The sequence below is a fragment of the Brienomyrus brachyistius genome, unplaced genomic scaffold (assembly GCF_023856365.1).
Source record: "Brienomyrus brachyistius isolate T26 unplaced genomic scaffold, BBRACH_0.4 scaffold55, whole genome shotgun sequence".
NCBI classification, from domain to species: Eukaryota; Metazoa; Chordata; class Actinopteri; order Osteoglossiformes; family Mormyridae; genus Brienomyrus; species Brienomyrus brachyistius.
The window spans coordinates 2114979-2130502 of NW_026042330.1; the positions used below are offsets into that span (position 1 = coordinate 2114979).

The following is a 15524-nucleotide window of genomic DNA, read 5'->3' on the forward strand; positions in this document are numbered from 1 at the left end:
CATAAAATATTGGACATTAAGCAGGCTACTAAAGAGCCATTTGAAACTTATGCTGAGCGCATGTGGGTGTCCTTTAAAGAACACTCGGGGATGGAGGAAGCGCACCGCGATCAGGAAGTGTTAATACAGCTCCTGAAGAATAATGCGGGCCCTCACATCCAACAAGCAATGATCCATGGTGGAGATCCAGCAGAAAATACGTATAGGGCATTGGTGGACTGGGCTGGCAAAATAGAAAACCGAATGAAATTGAGCAAAACTCGGACCATAGCTGCAACTCAGTGGATAACCGAAGGGAATAGCCCCGATCCACAGAAATCCCCAGAATGGTGTAAATTTTGTCAAAAGGCAGGTCATAAGACAGGAAATTGCTTTAAAGGGAGAGAGAAACGGCGATATCCTGCCATAGGTTTCTGTAACAGAAACCAGGGGAACCATACCGGAAAGCCCGCGTGTAGCCAGGGGCAAGCTGATGGGAAACCGCTGAGCTCAAAGGAGGTATCTGGATCATTGCAGGCCGAACTGACCGCCCTGTTAGAGAAATACAAACCCCCTCAATAGGGGTACGTGGCCGCCATTGCATTGGGGAGCACTATTGTTAGTGGGAACCGGATCAAAGTAAAGGCTAATCTTGGAGGCCGATTAGTGCATGCTCTAATTGATACCGGGGCATCCTGCTCCTGCACGGATATTCCCCTTCCATTAACAAATAAAACTATACAAATTAAAGGTATTGGGGATGTCACAATGATAGCCACACAAACGCAGCCCACTCAATTAGACTTGGGTGTAGTGACTATTGAGGAGCCATTTTGGTATGTGCCTGGAAATAGTGAAGGGACAGTGTTGGGAATGGACATCATGCGGAAATATGGTGTAGTAATTCATTGTTTGGAAAAGCAAATTGAGCTGAGAACGGAAAAAGTGAGTAAAAGCCGTGCCCGATACGGGAAGGCATTCATCATGTCCATATCCAACACTGATCTCATCCAACAGTTAGTTGAAAATCATCAAAAAGTTTGGGCGACGCATGAACATGATTGTGGACTTGTGGACTTTGAGGTATGCATAGAAGGGAAGCCACCACCCCCCCAAAAGCAGTATCATATTAAACCAGAGGCAGAAGCTGCAGTGCATGAGATTGTGAAGCAGCTTGAGATCAGAGGCATAGTTCGGCGTTGTAGCTCAACGACCAATTCTCCCTGTTTACCAGTGCCAAAGCCCAATGGGAAATGGAGACTGTGCATTGATTACCAGCGTTTAAATCGGGTTTTGCCAAAAGCGACCCCAATAGTAGCCAACCCTTCCACCATACTAACACAGGTGGGAGCTGAGGCTTGCTGGTTTACGGTACTCGACATTAAAAACGGGTTTTGGTCCCTTAAAGTAAAAAAAGAGGACCAATGGAAGTTGGCGTTCACAGTGAATCAAATACAGTATACCTGGGAACGCATGCCCCAAGGATTACATAACAGTCCGGCTATTTTTCATAGAGCAGTCGCCGATGTTTTGGGTCCTTTAATGGGGACGGGTGAAGTGGTTCACTATGTAGATGACATACTCATTGCCACAGAAGGATCGCTCGAGTATCACTTGCAGCTTGTGGAAAAAGTGATACAGAGCCTGGGGGCATCAGGGTTTAAGTTAAATAAAGAAAAGGCCCAAATTGCCCGCCAGGAGGTCCAATACCTAGGATACACACTCTCACACAGCCATAGAGCCTTAACAGAGGACAGGAAGAAGTGCATTGCGGAATTACCCCGACCACACACACTGAATGCGCTTAAAAAGGTCCTAGGTACGGCAAATTATTTACGTGACTTTATTCCAGAATTTGCCAAATGCGCAGCTCCGCTATATGCATTGCAGAAAGGGAAAAGCAAACCTTCAGAAGTCCTTAATTGGACCGAGGAGCATGATAAAGCATTCACCGATCTAAAGCAGCAGCTGTGTGCGGCACCAGCGCTCGGTTTGCCGGACACCACAAAACCTTTTCATATTCAATCAGACTCGTATGACAATACGCTTAGTGGGGTGGTGGCTCAAGAACATGGAGGGAAATTGCGCCCAGTTGCATACTATAGCCGCTTAAAGTCTCCGGTGGAACAAGGGTTTGACTCCTGTACTCAGCAACTCTTAGCGGTGCACTGGATGTTAACGGTGACAGAACCGATTGTGGGATTCCAACCGGTAATAATACACACTATGCATACGCCTGTACAGCTACTGTTAGAAGGAAAAATCAAAGGGGTTTCTGGCCAGCGATTGGCAAGATGGGTAGCAGACATCCAAGCCCGGGACATCACTACGGTACATGACCGGATATTACCTCACTTGCTTGGGGATATAGAGGGACATCCGCACACATGTGAGCCAGAACCGGAAAGAGAAAGTCCCGTACTAGACAGAGAAATGCCAGGACAAACTCTAGCATACGTAGATGGAGCGCGGTTCTGGGAAAAGGGACAATTCTATACCGGATGTGCGGTATGGACCCCACAGACCAATCAAGCAGAAACCAATCAACCGATACTGCTTAAACTGCCAGCCAATTTATCTGCTCAGGAAGCTGAATTAATAGCATTATTAGAAGCAATACAAATGCACCCAGAACCATTATGTATATATACAGACAGTCGATATGCATTTGGCTTGGTACACGATTTCATCACCCAGTGGCGATTGCGCAAATTCTTAACATCTGCTGGAAAACCAATTAAACATTATGACGTTGTTACAGCAATCTGGCAAGCGATTCAGCAACGCGCAAACCCCCTTTCAGTAGTTAAAGTGCGGGCACACATAACTAAAAATCCAAATAAACACGAGCAAAATAATAACATAGCTGATCAGCTGGCAAAATTAGCAGCTTTACAGGGAAAGGAATGGCAAGCTGAACATCAGCAGGTTCATAGCATAAATACCATTCAGATCACTCCGATTGACTTAAAACAATATCAGAAAGAGTTATGGGTCTCCGATAAAATGCTCACGGCCCCGTTAGACAGTGATGCACTGATCACCATTAAAGAAGGAATAATACTCAGAGAAGGTAAATATGTCGTACCCGAAGCATTACAAAAACCAATAATAAAATTGTATCATGAATATACACATGTATCAGCCCATAAAACATTACAGCTTATACAACGGTACTTCTGGTGGCCAGCGATGGGATCAGACGTGGCCACATGGTGTAAGTCATGTCATGTGTGTGCCATCGTTAACCAAGGAAAACCAGGGTGTACCAAATTCCATAGACCAGACCCGCCACGGGGTCCCTGGGAGGAATTGCAGATGGATTTCATTGGCCCGCTACCCAGTGCCAAAGGGGGGTACCGGTATTGCTTGATCATAATCGATAAATTCTCAAAGTGGGTAGAGGCCATACCCACACGTAATAATACAGCAACTACAGTGGCACGGGTGCTAGCGAACCAAATCATCCCGTTATGGGGGACACCGACGCAAATTGAATCTGATCAAGGTACCCATTTCACAGGACAGGTAGTAAGAGAGATGTGCCGGATGTTGAACATCCAGCAGAAGCTCCATGTCCCATACAGACCCCAGAGTTCTGGGATAGTCGAGCGAGTAAATCGCACAATCAAGGAAGGCATTGCAAAGCAGATAGCACAATGCCACAACCAATGGATTGATGCACTACCCACAGTCCTAACGGTGCTACGAGCAACCCCTTCAAAAGCAACAGGCGTTAGTCCATATGAACTCATGACTGGACAAGTGATGAAATTGCCAATTGACCCAGAAATATCCCCTGCAGATATGGGACCACTTATAGTGGCTAAGCAACAAACAGTGCTACTCCAACTGCAAGAACGTTTGAAAACCCTCCAAGCGTCAGCAGCCATCAAACAGCAACAATCAGACCGAGCTAATGATGTGCAGTTCAACCCAAATTCTGAGACCAAGTTCTCAGCAGGGGATATGATAATGGTACGGGTCTTCGTGAAAGAAAATGCTTTTGCCCCGCGATGGCATGGGCCATATGAAGTGAAAGCCGTATGCAACAGTTGTGTGGGTATAACCATCAAAGGAAAGTTAAAGTGGTACCACATGTCCCAATGCAAAGCAACCCAAGATTCAATGACAAAATAACCTTGTCCATATTCCTATGTCCCATTACAGGCTCATAACTGCAATTCCATGGACCCCCGACGTGAGGGAGGTGTCTAACCAGACATGCCTCAAGCTGGGGCAGAGAGTCCAGTTGAAGCACAGCTCAGAATGCGGAAGATGGGTGCGGAGACACATGGAGGGGCCATACACATCTCATGAGACACAATTACAGGACTCAGTTATATGGCCCCCCGGAGTAGCTCCGGAACCAAATTGTGCCACACAGATTTGCTGTAAGACAGGATCCACCTATCTTCCCTATTTAAATATAACTGGATACCTCAGCATCTCTTCAGGATCCCATAATCTCACAGCCTGGTATAAACTTAAGGATATACCAGACGCAACCCAGGGAAAGTTATATCCCATGCATAAACAGAATAACAATGGGCTAGACCCGAAGAAGTGTTATAACACCCGGGATCTAGAACCTGCAAAGTATTGGTGCACACACTCAATAACCCACAACACCACCAGTATACATTACACAGAGTTGTTCTTCAATCTAACTGCCCCTCCAGGGAAGATCAGCAAACCCAAGATCTTCATATGGACCAGCCGGAGAGAAGGGACTTACTGTGTGGGGCAGTGCCAAAGCAGCAGGATTGACTACACCAGCCCTCAGAACTGCTCATGGACAGCACATCACTGCTTCAACCTCACCACATGTGGGTACCATAAGCCCAACCGATGCCCTACGGTATATCCTGCTCCTCCCGGCGGACTTATCAAAGGCAACCTAAACAAAACTTTAATACATGATGTTAATTTAGTAATGGCACATGTAACGTATAATATTTCGAATCTGTTACCTCTATATCTAAAACATTGTAATGGCGAAGATAAGACATATACCTGGTTACAAACGCGACTCGAGGACTTAGTCTCTGATTACAAGAGCCGGCTTGCTATTCAAGTGTCGTATAAACGACCCAAACGAGATTTAGTTGCAGACATAACCGGACTGTTTGGGTCAGGGAATTCCATAATAAACAGTTACAGAATAGCAGGACAATCCCAGTATACAACCTGGGTGGCTAATCAAGTAGCCACCGGCGTCCAACATCTCTCAAATAGTAATGAGAATCTCATCAAAGCAGTAAAATCTGAAGCCCAAACCCTTCTAACAATTAGTGAGGCCCTCTTTAACCAGACACAATTCCTCGAGCGTGATATAGCCTGCCGCGCTTATGCGCAAGATCTGTTTACAGCAGCAAGACAGGAAATATTGGACCTACGTCTGAGAAAAACTCCAAGACATGCTCTTAAAGACCTGATTGGCAAACTTGAGTTAGAGAAATGGTTGAAATCAGATATAAGAGGAACTTTGAAATATTCTGAATTGCTAACCTCTTTAATGATGCATACGGGTACTGAATGCGTTGGTTGTATAGGATTCTTTGTAACCTTTCCTTTAAGTAATCCAGACCAGGTATATCCAAATTCGACCACCATACGATCCCTGGGAACTGTAATGAAAGACCAGGTAATTAAGTGGGACCATCGTATGGGATACATGACTCTGAGAGGGACTGAAACCCTATTTACCACTCGTCCCTGTTGCCACGAGACCACACATCATATCATTTGCACTTGCAACACACTTCAGCCCTTTTCACATAACGACACAAAACTCATCAATATACACTCTCTACATGGACATGCAGAAGCGGTTCAAGTCTCACATACACAATGGTGTGTTGTCAGTGAAATGGACTCATTCTCCTATGGAGGCCTTACCTGCCCTGCAAATCACACTTTCTGCCTGGAGGTAACCGAGGACTTCACCATGGGCCACATCAACATTTTGGGAAGAGTACCATTAGATGTTGATGTCTCTCCATGGTGGGATGACACCTTTTATGAAGAAGGCACTCGAACCATGGCCGATACCATGGATTTAGTTCAGCAAGTCATTCGACAGATTGACTACCACCTCCATCAGGCGCAGGTGCAGGCTAATTTAGCAAAGAAAACTGTACATATCTTGACCAGCGCATCCACCCGTTCAGCACAGTATATCTATTCATGGTGGGACTGGATGTTTCGGATATGTGTTATTGCCAGTGGCTGTATCTTCATCATTACAATACTCCAATTCTGCTACCTCCGACATCACATCCAGGTTCTCAAAACCTCTACCAAAAACGCCTTCATCCTTAGCCCTCTCCAGGTTCAACCCGTACAGAGGTTGGAGACTTCAGAGACCTAGGAAATGACCCCTCTGGGACAATGGTCTGCCCCAAGGGGCCAAGGGGGGAACTGTAAGGACATAAAACTATAGGTCTTGCAGGCCCCAAATCAGACCAGCCTGCAGCAGTCTATTTCAGAGCTCCGCTGACCCAGGCAAGACTGGACTCAACTCTTCAAAACACCCCTTTTAAGGAATGCAAAGCCCTGCCGGCTCCTGAGAATAACTGGAGCAATACAGAAAAAGCAAGACCTTTCACCCCCTGGAGTGGCCGGAGTTCCGCAGTCAATCCACAGAACAACAGCTGTCAGTCCCCAGACACAGACACCTTTTCCACTAGAAATAGGATAACTCACCACACATAGATGTTAGGGACAAATACACGCATGTTTGGTCTCGTTTGAATAGGCATGAGACGAGGAGTATTACACTCTCAGAGTTAAGGCAGTAGAACTTTCCCCAAGGGAAATATAGATAATTCGGCTAAATCTACAAAAATGTGAAAGCCTCCCACATGGTAGAACAAGGGAATTATAACCTCCCCCTAAAGTGATCTGATTGGCTGGGGACTTGAGAACCAAGGCCAGCAATGGCCCTAAAATTAACTATTGACCGAAATTGGTCAATCTTCAGAGACATGCCATCACCTGGTTGGGATACTTAAGGAAGGGCCTCAGAAGAGGTCGGGGAGTCACTCTGTAATCAGAGCTCCCGCAGAGAACTGGGCGAAAGTCCATCTGTAGTCAGATACTTTCCGCAGAACTTTGTGCACTCTCAGCTGAGGTATGTGATGGTTTTATATTGTATTTGTCAAAATGTATTTACAAGTATGTGTGGCCACATGTCAATGATTGGATATTGTAATATGTTTAATAAATGTTGTCTTGATTACTTCATGACTGTCTGATTTGCTAACTTCTTTATAAACTTTCCAGATTGGGCTTCGATCCTGATTAGGACTAAAGTGGTAAATACTATCTTGCAGCCTCTGAGTTAAATACCTTTTATCCGGGTCCCAAACTCGACTGCCCAAGTTAAGTTAGGTGGGTACCAGAACCGCACCTCTGGAGTTCGCACACGCTCAGTTACGGGCCGACTTAACCTCTGAGGTCAACACATGCTGATGAAAGGTACCGGTCTACCCTCTGAGGGGCGTACACACTATGTTCCTAGGCACCGGGCATAGTCCCTGAGACGCTCACATGGTAAGACAATGGGCGGCATCGGCGGAGTCCCTGAGACGAGCCCAAAGTAAAGCCTCGTACAAACTACCGCAACAAAAGGTGCGCCGTCACAGCCGCTGAGGTTGACACATGTTATGATATGGGCTGCCCCCGGCTGAGCCTCTGAGGTGGACGTACATGTGGTTCGGGTAAACATCGACTTAATCTCCGAGGCACCCACATGCTCAGTAATTGGCAGACACTGAGCCTTTGGGGAATTATATAGGTCGAGGGACCCGAATAATCAGAGGCTGATATTGTCTTAAATGGTGGCGGTTTCCGTACCTCTAAGACAAACCCTGTGGAACAAGCCCACGGATCGCCCTGTCGGCCGAGGCAAATCTGGCGGGCTCCTTCATCAGGGGTAAACTAGAGTTGGTAATCTAAAGGAGAGTCTCGAAGTAATCCAAACAACATAAACGTCATGACTACAATATATTTAAATAAGGTTATTAATAAAATGGAGTCAGATATGTGTCTAAAAGAATATTTTGTATATTAAAAAGGGTAAGTAATTCCCAGGAGCGCTTGGAAGGACCAACACGCATTCACAGCCTTCGGCTGCGCCATTGGATTCCGCCATTGGGCCAGTGGGCGGCTCCCTACAAAGAAGACAGCACCCAGCGTGGGGCTCCAACCCACGACTCTGAGATTAAGAGTCTCATGCTCTACCGACTGAGCTAGCCGGGCCAAGACACAGACGCGAGACCTCAGGACCGGCAACTTTCTGATCTGGTTCTTCTCTGAGAAATGCCTTCTGACTCTGAACCCCATAAAGCACAGCGGTGCTCTTGCTCTCGCCGTCTCCTTGCAAAGTCTCTGCTCCGGACAACCGCTAAGAGGCATCTACGTCGTGATCATTGAACATCAAAATCAAGGCGCTGTGCTCTTGCTCTCGCTGTCTCCTTGCAAGGTCTATGCTCCGGACAACCGCTAAGAGGCATCTATGTCGTAATCGTTGAACATGAAAATCAAGCCGCTTGGTTGCATCTTTTCTTTGGCATAATTTTACTTCTCACATGCTGGTTGAATTATGAGCCAAATGTAGAGCTATTCAGACAGCGAAAACTCAGACTTTGTGGAATGTCACGCATTAGCTCGGTGTGTGAAACTACGGAATAATGGCAACTTGGTTTCACCGGTGTCTTGGTTTTGAAGCTTGGGCCAAAAGCGATAGGCAGGCATGTTTTCACTCGGTTTCGAACCGAGGACCTTTCGCGTGTGAGGCGAACGTGATAACCACTACACTATGGAAACAACTCACATTCAGCACCTTCCTCAACCAAAGGAAATTTTATTTAATCTGATAATTGTCAGTGGCTGATGAAATACCAGCAGCTGGCCTCCTTTGTAATGCCATCATGTCCACTTGCTAGCATCAGTTCTTTCTTCAGACGACTTTAATCAAGCACATGGAAACTGACTTGACCCCGGTATAAAATCTCTTCCTCGTACTACACAAGATTCAGAAACACAAAGCAACCGCTGTTTTCATAGCCCATCAGTTAACAAGACTCTTCTCACTATCATAATTGGATTTGTAAGGTATCGTTGCATTTCAGAAGGATCAATGATTTCACACTCAAATTCTGCAAGGTCTCTGCTTCGGACAACCGCTAAGAAGCATCTACGTTGTGATCATTGAACATCAAAATCAAGGCACTTGGTTGCATCTTTTCTTTGCATAATTTTATTTCTCACATGCTGTTTGGATTCTGAGCCAAATGTAGAACTATTCAGACAGCGAAAACTGACACTTTGTGGAACGTCACACATTGGGTCGGTGTGTGAGGAATAAGAGTGCTACAGAGCACTTTGGCGAAATGTGCCGTGAAGACAAAATGCCTAGCCAGGTCTGACCTGAAGGGGCACTTGTGAGTATTTCTGTATGACAGAGCGCAAAGCACTACTGTGGGGGGTCCCTGGTGGTCTAGCGGTCAGGATTTGGCGCTCTCACCGCCACGGCCCGGGTTCGATTCCTGGTCAGGGAACTCCAGGGGCGTCTGCTTGGGATTCTTTTTTTTTTTTTTTTTTTGTCTTTCCCTCCACTTCCCATTGTGACCCTTTTGGTTAGCTTCTGACTTTTGTGACCTAACCGATGTCCTCCCAGCATAGTTGTGCCCTCAGCTTACTTCTCACTCTTCAGTTTTTCACTCCTGGCCACTAAAACGAGCAACAGGGCATTTTCAAGTCAGCTGCACGACAACACAGACGTTCCACCTGCATGGGAGAACACAGCACATTCAGCAGGTCCTATGCGGCCTCTCACAAGAAAGCAGAACGAGTCACGCTGATGTTTTGTTGACGGCGGGACTCTTCATGTTCACGTCTCGGAGGGTCATGGGCTTCTATGTCTCAAGAAGACAGCACCCAGCGTGGGGCTCCAACCCACGACTCTGAGATTAAGAGTCTCATGCTCTACCGACTGAGCTAGCCGGGCCAAGACACAGACGCGAGACCTCAGGACCGGCAACTTTCTGATCTGGTTCTTCTCTGAGAAATGCCTTCTGACTCTGAACCCCATAAAGCACAGCGGTGCTCTTGCTCTCGCCGTCTCCTTGCAAAGTCTCTGCTCCGGACAACCGCTAAGAGGCATCTACGTCGTGATCATTGAACATCAAAATCAAGGCGCTGTGCTCTTGCTCTCGCTGTCTCCTTGCAAGGTCTCTGCTCCGGACAACCGCTAAGAGGCATCTATGTCGTAATCGTTGAACATGAAAATCAAGCCGCTTGGTTGCATCTTTTCTTTGGCATAATTTTACTTCTCACATGCTGGTTGAATTATGAGCCAAATGTAGAGCTATTCAGACAGCGAAAACTCAGACTTTGTGGAATGTCACGCATTTGCTCGGTGTGTGAAACTACGGAATAATGGCAACTTGGTTTCACCGGTGTCTTGGTTTTGAAGCTTGGGCCAAAAGCGATAGGCAGGCATGTTTCCACTCGGTTTCGAACCGAGGACCTTTCGCGTGTGAGGCGAACGTGATAACCACTACACTATGGAAACAACTCACATTCAGCACCTTCCTCAACCAAAGGAAATTTTATTTAATCTGATAATTGTCAGTGGCTGATGAAATACCAGCAGCTGGCCTCCTTTGTAATGCCATCATGTCCACTTGCTAGCATCAGTTCTTTCTTCAGACGACTTTAATCAAGCACATGGAAACTGACTTGACCCCGGTATAAAATCTCTTCCTCGTACTACACAAGATTCAGAAACACAAAGCAACCGCTGTTTTCATAGCCCATCAGTTAACAAGACTCTTCTCACTATCATAATTGGATTGGTAAGGTATCGTTGCATTTCAGAAGGATCAATGATTTCACACTCAAATTCTGCAAGGTCTCTGCTTCGGACAACCGCTAAGAAGCATCTACGTTGTGATCATTGAACATCAAAATCAAGGCACTTGGTTGCATCTTTTCTTTGCATAATTTTATTTCTCACATGCTGTTTGGATTCTGAGCCAAATGTAGAACTATTCAGACAGCGAAAACTGACACTTTGTGGAATGTCACACATTGGGTCGGTGTGTGAGGAATAAGAGTGCTACAGAGCACTTTGGCGAAATGTGCCGTGAAGACAAAATGCCTAGCCAGGTCTGACCTGAAGGGGCACTTGTGAGTATTTCTGTATGACAGAGCGCAAAGCACTACTGTGGGGGGTCCCTGGTGGTCTAGCGGTCAGGATTTGGCGCTCTCACCGCCACGGCCCGCGTTCGATTCCCGGTCAGGGAACTCCAGGGGCATCTGCTTGGGATTCTTTTTTTTTTTTTTTTTTTTTATCTTTCCCTCCACTTCCCATTGTGACCCTTTTGGTTAGCTTCTGACTTTTGTGACCTAACCGATGTCCTCCCAGCATAGTTGTGCCCTCAGCTTACTTCTCACTCTTCAGTTTTTCACTCCTGGCCACTAAAACGAGCAACAGGGCATTTTCAAGTCAGCTGCACGACAACACAGACGTTCCACCTGCATGGGAGAACACAGCACATTCAGCAGGTCCTATGCGGCCTCTCACAAGAAGGCAGAACGAGTCACGCTGATGTTTTGTTGACGGCGGGACTCTTCATGTTCACGTCTCGGAGGGTCATGGGCTTCTATGCCTCAAGAAGACAGCACCCAGCGTGGGGCTCCAACCCACGACTCTGAGATTAAGAGTCTCATGCTCTACCGACTGAGCTAGCCGGGCCAAGACACAGACGCGAGACCTCAGGACCGGCAACTTTCTGATCTGGTTCTTCTCTGAGAAATGCCTTCTGACTCTGAACCCCATAAAGCACAGCGGTGCTCTTGCTCTCGCCGTCTCCTTGCAAAGTCTCTGCTCCGGACAACCGCTAAGAGGCATCTACGTCGTGATCATTGAACATCAAAATCAAGGCGCTGTGCTCTTGCTCTCGCTGTCTCCTTGCAAGGTCTCTGCTCCGGACAACCGCTAAGAGGCATCTATGTCGTAATCGTTGAACATGAAAATCAAGCCGCTTGGTTGCATCTTTTCTTTGGCATAATTTTACTTCTCACATGCTGGTTGAATTATGAGCCAAATGTAGAGCTATTCAGACAGCGAAAACTCAGACTTTGTGGAATGTCACGCATTAGCTCGGTGTGTGAAACTACGGAATAATGGCAACTTGGTTTCACCGGTGTCTTGGTTTTGAAGGTTGGGCCAAAAGCGATAGGCAGGCATGTTTCCACTCGGTTTCGAACCGAGGACCTTTCGCGTGTGAGGCGAACGTGATAACCACTACACTATGGAAACAACTCACATTCAGCACCTTCCTCAACCAAAGGAAATTTTATTTAATCTGATAATTGTCAGTGGCTGATGAAATACCAGCAGCTGGCCTCCTTTGTAATGCCATCATGTCCACTTGCTAGCATCAGTTCTTTCTTCAGACGACTTTAATCAAGCACATGGAAACTGACTTGACCCCGGTATAAAATCTCTTCCTCGTACTACACAAGATTCAGAAACACAAAGCAACCGCTGTTTTCATAGCCCATCAGTTAACAAGACTCTTCTCACTATCATAATTGGATTGGTAAGGTATCGTTGCATTTCAGAAGGATCAATGATTTCACACTCAAATTCTGCAAGGTCTCTGCTTCGGACAACCGCTAAGAAGCATCTACGTTGTGATCATTGAACATCAAAATCAAGGCACTTGGTTGCATCTTTTCTTTGCATAATTTTATTTCTCACATGCTGTTTGGATTCTGAGCCAAATGTAGAACTATTCAGACAGCGAAAACTGACACTTTGTGGAACGTCACACATTGGGTCGGTGTGTGAGGAATAAGAGTGCTACAGAGCACTTTGGCGAAATGTGCCGTGAAGACAAAATGCCTAGCCAGGTCTGACCTGAAGGGGCACTTGTGAGTATTTCTGTATGACAGAGCGCAAAGCACTACTGTGGGGGGTCCCTGGTGGTCTAGCGGTCAGGATTTGGCGCTCTCACCGCCACGGCCCGGGTTCGATTCCTGGTCAGGGAACTCCAGGGGCGTCTGCTTGGGATTCTTTTTTTTTTTTTTTTTTTGTCTTTCCCTCCACTTCCCATTGTGACCCTTTTGGTTAGCTTCTGACTTTTGTGACCTAACCGATGTCCTCCCAGCATAGTTGTGCCCTCAGCTTACTTCTCACTCTTCAGTTTTTCACTCCTGGCCACTAAAACGAGCAACAGGGCATTTTCAAGTCAGCTGCACGACAACACAGACGTTCCACCTGCATGGGAGAACACAGCACATTCAGCAGGTCCTATGCGGCCTCTCACAAGAAGGCAGAACGAGTCACGCTGATGTTTTGTTGACGGCGGGACTCTTCATGTTCACGTCTCGGAGGGTCATGGGCTTCTATGTCTCAAGAAGACAGCACCCAGCGTGGGGCTCCAACCCACGACTCTGAGATTAAGAGTCTCATGCTCTACCGACTGAGCTAGCCGGGCCAAGACACAGACGCGAGACCTCAGGACCGGCAACTTTCTGATCTGGTTCTTCTCTGAGAAATGCCTTCTGACTCTGAACCCCATAAAGCACAGCGGTGCTCTTGCTCTCGCCGTCTCCTTGCAAAGTCTCTGCTCCGGACAACCGCTAAGAGGCATCTACGTCGTGATCATTGAACATCAAAATCAAGGCGCTGTGCTCTTGCTCTCGCTGTCTCCTTGCAAGGTCTCTGCTCCGGACAACCGCTAAGAGGCATCTATGTCGTAATCGTTGAACATGAAAATCAAGCCGCTTGGTTGCATCTTTTCTTTGGCATAATTTTACTTCTCACATGCTGGTTGAATTATGAGCCAAATGTAGAGCTATTCAGACAGCGAAAACTCAGACTTTGTGGAATGTCACGCATTTGCTCGGTGTGTGAAACTACGGAATAATGGCAACTTGGTTTCACCGGTGTCTTGGTTTTGAAGCTTGGGCCAAAAGCGATAGGCAGGCATGTTTCCACTCGGTTTCGAACCGAGGACCTTTCGCGTGTGAGGCGAACGTGATAACCACTACACTATGGAAACAACTCACATTCAGCACCTTCCTCAACCAAAGGAAATTTTATTTAATCTGATAATTGTCAGTGGCTGATGAAATACCAGCAGCTGGCCTCCTTTGTAATGCCATCATGTCCACTTGCTAGCATCAGTTCTTTCTTCAGACGACTTTAATCAAGCACATGGAAACTGACTTGACCCCGGTATAAAATCTCTTCCTCGTACTACACAAGATTCAGAAACACAAAGCAACCGCTGTTTTCATAGCCCATCAGTTAACAAGACTCTTCTCACTATCATAATTGGATTTGTAAGGTATCGTTGCATTTCAGAAGGATCAATGATTTCACACTCAAATTCTGCAAGGTCTCTGCTTCGGACAACCGCTAAGAAGCATCTACGTTGTGATCATTGAACATCAAAATCAAGGCACTTGGTTGCATCTTTTCTTTGCATAATTTTATTTCTCACATGCTGTTTGGATTCTGAGCCAAATGTAGAACTATTCAGACAGCGAAAACTGACACTTTGTGGAACGTCACACATTGGGTCGGTGTGTGAGGAATAAGAGTGCTACAGAGCACTTTGGCGAAATGTGCCGTGAAGACAAAATGCCTAGCCAGGTCTGACCTGAAGGGGCACTTGTGAGTATTTCTGTATGACAGAGCGCAAAGCACTACTGTGGGGGGTCCCTGGTGGTCTAGCGGTCAGGATTTGGCGCTCTCACCGCCACGGCCCGGGTTCGATTCCTGGTCAGGGAACTCCAGGGGCGTCTGCTTGGGATTCTTTTTTTTTTTTTTTTTTTGTCTTTCCCTCCACTTCCCATTGTGACCCTTTTGGTTAGCTTCTGACTTTTGTGACCTAACCGATGTCCTCCCAGCATAGTTGTGCCCTCAGCTTACTTCTCACTCTTCAGTTTTTCACTCCTGGCCACTAAAACGAGCAACAGGGCATTTTCAAGTCAGCTGCACGACAACACAGACGTTCCACCTGCATGGGAGAACACAGCACATTCAGCAGGTCCTATGCGGCCTCTCACAAGAAGGCAGAACGAGTCACGCTGATGTTTTGTTGACGGCGGGACTCTTCATGTTCACGTCTCGGAGGGTCATGGGCTTCTATGTCTCAAGAAGACAGCACCCAGCGTGGGGCTCCAACCCACGACTCTGAGATTAAGAGTCTCATGCTCTACCGACTGAGCTAGCCGGGCCAAGACACAGACGCGAGACCTCAGGACCGGCAACTTTCTGATCTGGTTCTTCTCTGAGAAATGCCTTCTGACTCTGAACCCCATAAAGCACAGCGGTGCTCTTGCTCTCGCCGTCTCCTTGCAAAGTCTCTGCTCCGGACAACCGCTAAGAGGCATCTACGTCGTGATCATTGAACATCAAAATCAAGGCGCTGTGCTCTTGCTCTCGCTGTCTCCTTGCAAGGTCTCTGCTCCGGACAACCGCTAAGAGGCATCTATGTCGTAATCGTTGAACATGA

General features: G+C 46.8%; 1 protein-coding gene and 4 non-coding genes across 5 annotated transcripts; 1 reads left to right on the plus strand and 4 right to left on the minus strand.

Moving 5' to 3' along the window:
• The first annotated feature begins 4347 nt into the window (after positions 1-4347).
• LOC125724108 (uncharacterized) lies at positions 4348-6404 on the plus strand. The gene has a single exon (XM_049001047.1). The coding sequence runs from the start codon at positions 4508-4510 to the stop codon at positions 6350-6352; it is 1845 nt and encodes a 614-aa protein (XP_048857004.1). The 5' UTR covers positions 4348-4507; the 3' UTR covers positions 6353-6404.
• Positions 6405-8738: 2334 nt separating this feature from the next.
• On the minus strand, positions 8739-8811 carry trnav-cac (transfer RNA valine (anticodon CAC)). The gene has a single exon. It is a non-coding gene; the product is annotated as a tRNA-Val (tRNA).
• A 1677-nt stretch (positions 8812-10488) lies between these two features.
• Positions 10489-10561, minus strand: trnav-cac (transfer RNA valine (anticodon CAC)). Its single transcript has one exon. It is a non-coding gene; the product is annotated as a tRNA-Val (tRNA).
• A 1679-nt stretch (positions 10562-12240) lies between these two features.
• Positions 12241-12313, minus strand: trnav-cac (transfer RNA valine (anticodon CAC)). Its single transcript has one exon. It is a non-coding gene; the product is annotated as a tRNA-Val (tRNA).
• Positions 12314-13990: 1677 nt separating this feature from the next.
• trnav-cac (transfer RNA valine (anticodon CAC)) lies at positions 13991-14063 on the minus strand. The gene has a single exon. It is a non-coding gene; the product is annotated as a tRNA-Val (tRNA).
• Between the last annotated feature and the right edge of the window lie 1461 nt (positions 14064-15524).

Excerpts from the sequence above, each read along its gene's own strand:
- LOC125724108 (XM_049001047.1), top strand. The coding sequence starts at position 4,508 with ATGCATAAACAGAATAACAATGGGCTAGACCCGAAGAAGTGTTATAAC.